General features: G+C 45.5%; 1 protein-coding gene across 7 annotated transcripts; it reads right to left on the reverse strand.

Moving 5' to 3' along the window:
* Positions 1-600: 600 nt before the first annotated feature.
* Positions 601-8,172, reverse strand: LOC310914074 (hydrocephalus-inducing protein homolog). Of its 7 annotated transcripts, XM_083869976.1 has the most exons (6): positions 8,095-8,169; positions 6,387-6,610; positions 5,960-6,160; positions 4,325-4,392; positions 1,404-1,636; positions 601-715 (listed from the first exon to the last, which is right to left on the reverse strand). In XM_083869976.1, exons 3-6 carry the CDS (start codon positions 5,968-5,970, stop codon positions 710-712), a joined length of 318 nt encoding a protein of 105 aa, XP_083726102.1. In that variant the 5' UTR covers positions 5,971-6,160; positions 6,387-6,610; positions 8,095-8,169; the 3' UTR covers positions 601-709. The 7 variants fall into 7 exon arrangements, 5 of the variants coding, with proteins under 5 accessions (XP_083726102.1, XP_083726100.1, XP_083726101.1 ...); XM_083869974.1 differs by lacking the exon at positions 6,387-6,610 and having other exon boundaries at positions 8,095-8,172; XM_083869975.1 differs by lacking the exons at positions 6,387-6,610; positions 8,095-8,169 and adding an exon at positions 7,773-7,798.
* Between the last annotated feature and the right edge of the window lie 2,885 nt (positions 8,173-11,057).

Below are 11,057 nucleotides of genomic sequence, written 5' to 3' on the forward strand. Positions count from 1 at the left end.
ACCAGTGGGTTTCTTTCATCCCCAAACACACAGATAGAAACACTGGTGTGATGATTGGATGGGTCCAGTGTTTGGATTTCAACTATAACTGGAATCTCTGCAGTGCTCTGAGGCTCGACAATCCCACAGGGTTTGGGGCTGGAGTAGAGCACAGGAGAGTCCTCCTTGCATTCCTAGAAGGGACAGAATTAAATGCAGCTTCAGAGGGACCTCTGAAGAAACTTTAAACTCCTTAACATCCATCACAACAGCAACTTCCACACATTTTTAAAAATCCCCAGGACAGAGGTAAAAGGCACAAACAAGATGCAAGAATTGTAGCCTGAGCATTCCCAGGGGGTTCTGCAAGGAGGCTGCCAACACAGGCATTGGTGTCTGTGGATGCAGCAGCTTTTCACAACCCACTAAGATCTCCCACAAGAAAACACCCTGAAGACTAGAACATAAGCTGTTTCCTCAGGAGGTTAAACTGCATCTTAAAGTTTACATTCAGCTCTCAGCAGATCTTTAACCAGCAGGGTCTTACCCAAACCCTTTTCCCCCTAATAATCTCCACAATAATATTTGAGAGGAGGAGGTGGATGCAATGCCAAACCTGGGGAATAAGCCCGTAGCAGCCAGGAAGGTGGGTGTTGTTCCTAATGAAGAGCTTCCTCTCAAATGGCACCTTCAGGTTGCACTTATCCAACCACAGGATTTGGGGGTACACTCACAGCTTGGGAACAAAACACAGTCTCTGAGAGTAACAAAAGCCTTCTGGCAAATACCAGATCTGTTAAGCACCTTGCTATCATTGCACAGGTCAGCTAAATTAAAACATTAGTCTAAAGCGCTCCATACCACTATCTCCAACACAAATTAAGGGGCCAATTTTTCATCTGACTACAATGACATAAATGCAGAGGAAATCTGCTGACTTGAACAGAATGAGTTCAGCTTTACAAAAGGAAGCTGAGGGCCAAGTGCTGGGCAATTCATGGCTGCAGAGTTTTTTGTCTTCACTGGAGATCCCTGCAGTGAACACAAATCATTCTGCTCCCCAGGAGAGGAGAAAGGAGACCAAGAAGAAAAGCAAACTGCTTTCTACAATGACATCTCTTTAACATCCACCTTCTGTCCTAATCCTTCCTCTGCCCACTTGCAATCAAAGAAATCTCTCTCAAAAACACAAGAATGCCTTCAGTACTTGACCATCTGGTGCATGATTTCAGCTTGTGATTTTGGAAACAAATCAGTGCTCCTTCAGGAACATCCCGAGTTCCCCAGCTCACAGAGGCCCCACACCAGTGCAGATCCTCACTCACACAATGATCAGAGCTGTCATCAGAGCTAAAAGCCCTCCCACGCTCTGGTGAAGCTCTGGCCCTGGTGCTCAAGTGAGTATGGCTGGACTCTTCCCATACCTCGATATCCCGGTGTCCCTGCGGAAGGATGGTCCCTTGGCTGGGATTCATTGTAAACTCCCTTGGCTCTACAGAAAAATGAATTCCCTTCCTCCAGGACGGGTCACTATCGCTGCATATTTGATCAAAGCTGCTAACAGCAGGCTCTGTGCCATCGCCCCACACGCGCAGCTCGAACGTCACAGGTGCCAGGGAGGTGTTAGTGAGGCGACAGGTCTTGGTGCAGGGAAAGCCTGGGAAAAGGACACAAATATCCATCTAGGCACCAGTTATGTGTCATGACTCCTGGTGGGAATATCCTGGTAGAATGAAAGCGTGATTGGAGTTTAGCTCCTTATTATCTGAACTACAGCTGACTGAGAAGCTGCAAGAGGAATTCATCGTCACTCCATTCCCTTTGACACTGATTCCAGACTGCAGCCTTGAAAATGCCTGCTCTTAGCTCTGCTCAACACTGCAAGCTTCTCTCTTTCTCATGGGAAGGAGCTCTCTCACCTGCCCCAAACCAGCACCAGTTATTTCTTGCTGATGAGTGTGCACCCAGACTGAGCATTTCCTCTGAAAATTCAAGCTGTAAAATTCCCTGTTAAGTCTGCCAACACTCCTGCTGTTTTCAAGATATAGAAATAGTGAGTCATCATCTAGAAGAAGCTACAGCAAAAGAAAGTGAGGATGGGATCAGGAACTAGAATGTGATGCAAAACACCCTAATGCAGTTTCTCTCTGCAGGATCCTTAAGGCATCTCTTGGTTCGGGCCAAACAGATTGAGCATGTGACAGCTCAGAGCCCACTCAACTGGAGGCAAACCCCAGCCTTGCTTCCAGATCAGTAATTAGGAACCATGTCCCACCTGACCCAACAAATGGGGACATCACACCCATACTGCTCACTGTGATTGCTGCCTGCAAGGGTTTACCCCACCTTAGCTCTGAGATTTGCTTTCCATACTGGGAAAGCCAGAGATACAGCCACGCATGGTGGGGACGTCCTGCAGAGCCCGGACAGCAGCCACAACCTGCTCTGCAGTGGACGTCTGGCTTGGCTGGCCAGCTCTGTGGGGAGGAGACTTCTCCCCAGGCCTGCTCACCAAGAGTCATTTGAACGCAGATGGGGGAAAACCAACTGCAGGCACAGCCCAGGGCTTCTCTGTGCCCATCAACAGTGATCACTGCCAGCTCCAGCAGTGACTCCAGCAGGGAGGCAAGAGAGGCACAAAAGAGACAAACACAGATGTCAAAAGCTCAAATGAGACTGAGGTCTCCACATGCAGACAACAGTCAACAGCTTAAAAGAAGCAAAGATACAACAGCTGCCTTCAGCTGAAGAGATTTAGGAAGAAAATCAGATTAAGCAGGATGAATTTCCTATCACAGAACCATTTTTCTATTGTTGCCTTTCGTGTTTCATTTATTCAAAAGGCAACTCAACGAGGGCCCCAGTAGTGATGTAGGGTGGGGAAGAAGCAGCTCGGGAAAGGCAATTAGCTTTCTTAAAACGTTCAGCAACTTCACTGTTATGGGTTTAGGTTTCATAGTGAATTCTCCCCTTGGTCTGGGAAGGGGGACGGGGTTTTGGGGGTTTTGGCTGTGGGGGTGGGCTTTTCCGTTCGGGCCTTTTTTGGGAATTGTGCCGTGATGCCGTGGGCGGCTGTGCAGTGGGGCCTGAGGTTTGCAGGGAGCTGACCTTTCCGTCCTCCCGCGCGGGGCTCGGGAAGGTCGGCAGCGCGGTGCTGCGGGGTGCTGTGTGCTTGGCCCCGGGCTCAGCACCGTGACCGAACCTGCCTTCCTTCCCCGCTTCTGCCTGCTGCTGACTGGCCCTGCCCACATCCCCTGCTGCCCGCAGTCTGCAAAAGCAGCGATTTCCTCCTTCCTTCTGTGAAAAACAAGGTTCACTTTTTGGTAGATTTTAAGAAATAGGTTTAATAAAAAATTAAGACAATCAGGAGATAAAAAAGCAAAGTACGGCTGGTTGGGTGACTTGGCATTCAGCCAAGTCCACACTTTGCTATCTCATAAATACCCTTTCTATTGCATCAGTTGGTGAATGTTCATATTTTTCCCATAAACTAGTTTCCATATTTCAGGAACTGTTTTGCATGGTCCCTCTTTGGGTCCGCCTTTTTAGAGCGTGTTTCGTGGCTGTGTCTTCGTTATTGCCTCCAGCTTGGGCCTTGGTCCGTGCTTTCTTCAGGTGGTAGATGCTGATGGTTGGTATATCAATAGCAGAGTAGTCCTTACATGTTCACTGGATGTTATCCTGACCAAAGAGACAGTTTAAGGATACTACATCAGCTACTACAACTATGCCTAATTTTCTAAAAGCAGAAATAAAAAACTTAGATTCTATATCCTTATCACAACATTATTAATCATATAGCACACATCTTGGGAAAAGCCAACTTTATAATATATATTCATAACACGTCCCTGCCGGTGCTGGCTGGGAGGGGATCACTGCCCTGCCAGAGCCCACAGCTCCTCCAGCCTGAGATCATAACTACACCAAGGGGGAAAACAGGACTTGGTGGGTTGGAAACTTCTGTCATTGCGTTGTTATCTGTGCTGTCCGGATACATTCTAGTAAAGAACTGTTACTCCTTTTCCCAGATTTTTGCCTGGAAGCCCTGTAACTTCAAAGGTATAATAATTTGGAGGGAGGGGGTCATCTTTCCATTCTTGGAAGATTCCCACCTTCCTTGGCAAAATCTCTCTTTTAAACCAGGACAAAGACACCAGAAAATACTTAGTTTTATTTGATCTCACAATGGCAAAATGCTACCTGAGGCACCAGCAGCCCTGCAGTTCGCACCCTGAAGAGGCTGCTGTGGCAGAACATGAGGGCTGGATGCTTTTATGTTCAAATGCTCCATTTTGGAGCACACAGATCCCTCCTGCTGTGTCCCAGCGCAGGGAACACTCACCAAAGGAGATGTCACCGAAGTCGAGCTCATCTCTGTTGAAGCGTAAAATCGGTCCAGTGACACACACCCTGCGATGATGAGGACATGGGAGGAAATGGCTGCGTTAGAGGGAATTGCAAAACCTCCAGCTGTTGTGGCTCGGGGGCATAAAAACTGATGTCAGGGGCACTATGGGTTTCAAATCAACACACCACCGTGTGCTCAGCACAGTGCCCGTGTGCACAGGAGGCAGCTAAAGCCAAGAGGCCAGCAGCCAACAGCCACTGATGGGGCTTTGGGCACAGGACAGGCAGGAAAAGCCCCCGAGTTGCTGGTGGTCCCATGAGGGACCCTGAACCCACACTCAGACATGAGAGTTTTGAGACACAAAGCCAGGGGAGCCCCAAACATCCTCTGAAAAGAGCAGCAACAGTTCTACACAGTGGACAGATGAATCCTAGAGGAAAGGACCAGCTTGTCACCAGTGCACCAGCTGGCACAGCCAAGTTTACACAACAAAACATGGGTGTCCTGAATCTACCACACCTCCTCACCTGTCCCTGAACTCAGCAGACAGACTCCAAAAGTCACCAACATCCACTGAAAGCAGCACTTGAAGCTGCACAACACTCACTATTTTATTTCATGGTTGATACCAATCAATGCGCACTCTGCCTTTTGGTTAAGAGTCAAGGACCAGTGAACTGTGCTTTCTGTTGTGTTCACAGGACTGCCACTGGCTCTGCTCTACACATCTCAACAAGAGACACCTGCTCTTGCTCAAGGAGAAATTTTTGTCTTTCAAATGAAAGACGCAAATGAAAAGACTGAGGTCCTGCCCTGTGCAGCCCATGAGAAACATGGGAACCCTGCAGCCCTAACACTTCTGTCCCAAAGTCTAGTACAAGAGGGGGTTTATGGAGAGGATTCCTCTACAAGCCCAGTTAAGCTTCCATGTTCCCTCGAAGATCTTTAAGCCCACCTCTCCTGCACTATTTAGGTTTATGGATTAAATCAGCTCATGCTGTGCATATAAATAGCAAAGAAATAGAAAGAATTGTGAATAAGATTAATATATAAGTTTTAGAAACAAATTAAGAAAACTCCCTCAAATTTGTGAGATTTTGTCACACCTGATACTGCCTTGCTGATGTTAAAAATACAGAACTAACTGAAAGAAAAATTCAGAGCTGGCTCAAAGCTTCTCTAGTGAAAAACAGGTTATCTACATACCAGTTACATTCCACAGAACTCAGTAAACCCTCTTGCTAAAAGCATAGAGCTGTGGATTCAGCAGTAATAGCATAAAGTATTATGTATGTATTGCATTAGGTATTAAAGTGGAAAAAAACAACAAAATGAACTACAGCAATTTTGTACAGTAGTGAAATTCATAACTATTGTTTCATCGGCACAGAATGAAAGAATCTGAATATAGGTATGTTAAGTCAAATAATGTCATGCATCTGTAGAAAAGTCTATCAAGATGCCTGTGCTCTGAAAGCCATCTTTTCTGCTGAGTAAATATAAGAACCAAAGCCTTTCATTAGTCAGTATTTCTAATGTTCTGCTATTTTTGCTGAAGCTGACCTTTCCTGCCACAGTCAAAGCTCCTTTCAGGCAATTAACAAACACAAGGACATGATGCTTTCTTACCTGCAGTCCATGAGCCATGATCCCACTTTGAACTATGCTCCTGCAGAATGAGTTGGTGTTTCTACTGCAGTTTGGGTTGCTCTGTTTTACTCTTCCAGTTAGATCATGGCTTGCTTCTAAAAGGTCAAAATTGCCATCTTTCCTGCAGGATGCATTACTTTCTTCTGCTAATGCACTGACATCACAATCCCAGGTTCTTACCTAATCAGATTAACCAGAAAGAAAATGAGCTTGAGACCTGCTGTAACCAATGAGAGTAAAGATGTGGGGAACGAGGGAGATGCAAAAGGGTCAAATTAATGGGAAGCACTAGGTAGAATAGTGAATAGTTCCCATAGTGAAAACACACATCGTATATTTGGTTATATCAGGTGGTAAATCAGTGGTGTGTGTGTGTAAAAGGTAAGTTTGTATACCATTTTCTTACACAGTGTTTGTTTACACAATCCATTGTTGTGATGATGTCCATGTCTTATTAAAATTCATGTTATAACTTGCTGTCAGAAAACATCAGTCAGAAATAAACCAAAATAAACAAAGTGTATTTTTAAAAGGCTCTTGAAGGAGAGGTCTGCAGCTATTGTCTGTCATTCTTCCAGGTCATCCTTTCATAAAACGAGAGGGTGATAGTTCCAGTAACATGTTTCACATCTGTGAAAATCAAGTTTTACTCTTTTTAAAATATTTATAAATTTAATAAAAATTAAAAATAGACAGAAAGCAAAAGTTTCTCGGCCAAGCGTACCTGGTATAAAGTCAGCCAGCAACACACTTTTCACTCTTTCAGACTTTGATATTTAAGGATTGCTGTGTCCTTTCAATCACCTTATCTGGTAGATTTATTTGTGTATGGCTCCACTCTGTCTGGTAACATGGGTTTCATAAATTTTCTTCTTGAGGTCTTCGGTTGTTTTCATTTTGATAAAAACCCAGAAAGTTAGCAGTTTTTTTATGCAGGGTTACAAGGTGACGACCCCCACCATCCTTTTTGGCCTGGTCACTTCAGATGTCGCAAAGAAAAAACCCAGTCCTCTTACCACTTACATTATGTCACAATCAAAAAAATACACTCATCACTTTTCCAAACTCCATTCACAAAATATAATACAGTACAATTATGCATATAGTATTCATTCTAATATTTGTGAAAAGCCAACTTTATAATATGCATTAATAACAACATCATTTAAAATCAAATCACGCTGATATTCCCTGGAAACTGAATAACGCCCTCTGTTAAAAGAGATGAGACTGTTGCTAACTTATTTCCTGTATACCGGGCATTGCTGGGTATCTTTCAGCAGATGGGCCCCGGCATGGCCCCGGCGGCTCTCCCCGCGCTCCTCCCGCCCCGCAGTGCCCCCGCCATGCTCCGCGGCCTGCCCGCCCTGCCAAGGCCCCCTGGGGGTGGCGGCCCCGGCCCCTCACGGCTCCCTCCGTCCTCCCGGGCCTCAAACCGAGCCCGTCCCTGCCCCTGCGGGGGCTCGGCTTTCCCCATCCCTCTGCCTCCGCTACTCTCCCTCATTTTCTGCCTCCTCCAGCGCCTCCCGGCCTGGTTTCTTCCCCTCCTGAGCCTCCGGCGATTTCCCCATACCCTTCTGCAGGCTGCCCCGGCTCGCGGAACTTGGTAGATTGCTCCGTTCAGCGGCCCGGCGGCGCCAGGCCCGTCTGCAGCCAACCCATCTCCCACCCGGGCAGGACCCCAGCCCCGCACCCATCCCTTCTTCCTCTAAAATATCACCCCCGCCCTGCTTTTTGCGTTTAACCAGCTGCCTCAGCAGTCCGTGTACCCGTCCGCTCCCCCAAACCCCACCTCGCCGCTTTTTCTCTCGGCTTCGCCCGGCTCCGATCCTTTCGCCGACGCGCAACCCGCACATACATCGGCCTCTCCGGCCCCCAACCCGCACATACATCGGCCTCTCCGGGCTCCAACCCGCACATACATCGGCCTCTCCGGCCCCCAACCCGCACATACATCGGCCTCTCCGGGCTCCAACCCGCACATACATCGGCCTCTCCGGCCCCCAACCCGCACATACATCGGCCTCTCCGGGCTCCAACCCGCACATACATCGGCCTCTCCGGCCCCCAACCCGCACATACATCGGCGTCTCCGGCCCGCAACCCGCACATACATCGGCCTCGCCGGCCCGTGCTGCTCCCCGAGGCAGCCCCGGACAGCCGCGCCCCCGGCCCTGTTCCCTCGGCGCCGCCTCTGCCTCGGGAGGGCCCGCCTCCCGCGCTCCTCCCTCGGGCCGCCTCCCGCGCTCCTCCCTCGGGCCGCCTCCCGCGCTCCTCTGGGCGGTCCGTGGGCCCGCTGGCTGCCCGGGCCCGTGTCCGCCCCGCTCCTGGTGCCGCCCCGGGGCCCGGCAGGGCTGTCGCAGCTGCCGGGATAACTACGACTGTTTTTTTCGTAGTTAGAGAAGAAGAGCATCGAGTAAGTAAGATTAAAACAAAGTTGTTGTGATTGCTGACATTTATGAAAGCTGGCAAATTGCCATAGTGAAGGAGTGTTTTAAAAGGAGTAGGTTTCCCTAAGTTCCGTGACAATTATATGGGAGCTGTCATATTTCTGGTAGTCAACAACACAAATTCGTATTTTTGTTCATTTGTTCCAAGAAGGTCTGTGAATAATGATAGATTCATAAAAGCTAATTACAGTTAACTCCCAAAACAACTGGTTGTGTGAGATACTAACTGAAAAATCCATAAACATCTCAAAAGTCTGTAAGAGAGTCTGACGATGTGAATACAAATTTAAGTGTGAATGAATACTTGGGTAGGTAAACCTTCAAATAGGTTTAAAAACTAGTTTAATCTTTACAGCACATCCCCTGAGATGGACAAAACACTCTGCTGGCATGGGGAAAAGTGCTCTAATGAAGGGTATTTGAACTCTGATTGCTGTAGATGTATGCACCAATGTGGGGATCATGGAATTTTCTGTGCTATGCATACTGCGTTACCCTGGCGTTCTCTCAAATCTGTAAAACATCAAAGAACTTTTCTGTTACTAGCTACTTTTAAATTAGAATTTGTGACCCCAGTGGTTCTATCAGCTTGATTGCTTTCTGTTAAAAAAAATCATAATGTGTAAATATAGAGCAACATATAGAGCAACGTATGTATATTTTATTATTGTTTTTATTATTGTTGCCTGCTGCAGGATTCTCCCCTATGCCCTCTGAAATATGATTGGTTCTGAGATTTCCCAAAGCGAGAACTCTACAGAAATTACTTATTTAGAAAAGTTGTAGTTAACTTCATGTAATTCCGATTTTAAGTAGGTACCCTTTTGCAACATTCCTGTTTATTTGCCACTACAAGCACTGGTGGATACTATCCTAAGTGGTTTTACTGCAGTTTTCTTTGCTTTTATTTCCCAATTTTTGTTAAAATAATATTTTTCATTCATTTAGTTGGCTTCCCTATCTGGCACCTTTATCTTCAACTGAAGAAGTAACAGGAATGTGTGTACAACCACATGGATATTTTGGGAAGAGCACTGTATGCAGCCATGCTACTGCTGCCCTCAAGGATAAATGAATGAATGCCAGCTCAGGGAAGCACCATTGATTCTGTGTGAGAGGCTGATATGTAGGAAAGAGGATCTCAGATTACTCAGCCTTCAAAAACATGGCAGTTGCAAGGGCAGAAATTTTCTTGATTTTGTCTTTTCGTTTTTGAGGAATATGTCACTGCCTCAGGCATTGGGTTTACATATGATGTTGTATCCTAACAGTATGTGTGGTTAAAGCTTTGTGAAAACAAGTACCAGTGCTCTCTGGAAAGAGTTTTGATCATCTAAATCACTGATTATCCTCATACTCACTGTCTTTTTTTTTTTTTTTTTTTCTCTAGGCATACTTACAGCCTATGTGTGTATGAATCCCCAGGGCTGCCAGTCGTGTTCACTCATTGTTCAATTGTTGAAATTATTTTCCCTTTTCATTCTTCTACCCATATAACACAGGCTCTCTTTTTATTTTCATGCTTTGGTTGGAACATACAACTTGGATCCACAGCTCTGCTGCACAGACTGTGTCTCAGTTAAAGGATATATTGGATTACAGGGTTTTCTTTATGCACAAGAAAATCTGACTTTTCATGGTTTTAAACTCCATTATGCAATGCTGAAGCAGGCTTGATTATTCTACAAATCTCTGACAGTAGTTTTGTTCCATAGTTTATGTTTATCCTTTTTTTTTTCTCCTCTATGTAATGTGGTCTGAATTAGCGTGCTGATTTGTGAAAACATTACTGTGTTTTATATTAATCAGATTTCACTGGTACACTTTGGACAGATTCTACTTTTTAGAAATTTTGTACAATGTGCAGTAATAAAAACAGCCTAAGCAGCATGAAACAGAGATAAAAACACTACACCTTCAGGGCAGGTATGATTTCCTATCCCTAGCTGCAAGCCCACCATCCTTGATGACACACTACCAGTGTTTTACCATTCTAGCTGATACTGTCAATGGTTGGCAGAACCACTGAGGATCCAGAAAGACAGTCTTTGTTTATCCAGTGTGACAAACCAAAGAGAGTAGAGCATTTTGTGTCATGGAAATCCACCTCATGACTTAGGAGCAATGGACTTGACGTGTTCTGTGTCCTTTTCCTGGTAGGTGTTGGCTCACAGCCTGTGTAAAGATCTGACATCCACACTTCAGCACAGGTTGGCATTTCTTCTTTCCTAGTGCTTTAAACTTATTTTGTCTTTTAGTGGAATTAGCTAAACTGATTATTGTCATATGATCAATACATTGTAATAGTTATATATGTTTTAATACAATACTAAGAGTAGGCTTTTTTAGGTGAGCTTGTGTTCATTTATATCCTTTTTCACTCTTTCTGTGGAAGTTTCACTGAGGCACAGTTCCAAATTTTTGCTGTGTTATCAGTCTACTCATGTTAAGAAGAGCTTTGAAAAATAAGATGTAATTTGCTCTTTTATGAACACAAAAACCACTGTGCTGTGAATGTGTACTGAGAACATGGAGAAGAAAATTTAGAATTGTCAGTAATAATTATTCTAGTTGATTCCAAGGTTACTTTCATACTGTAAAATCATTTGAACTTTCAAATCTGTGCA

The sequence above is a fragment of the Zosterops lateralis genome (assembly GCF_965231275.1).
Source record: "Zosterops lateralis genome assembly, chromosome: 12".
In the NCBI taxonomy this organism is placed as follows: domain Eukaryota; kingdom Metazoa; phylum Chordata; class Aves; order Passeriformes; family Zosteropidae; genus Zosterops; species Zosterops lateralis.

Bases quoted from the DNA above. Each gene is read 5' to 3' on its own strand.
- LOC310914074 (XM_083869974.1), bottom strand. The intron at 1,637-4,324 runs GTGAGTGTTCCC...TCCTTTTCCCAG, and splicing joins CTTCGGTGACATCTCCTTTG to GCTTTCCCTGCACCAAGACC.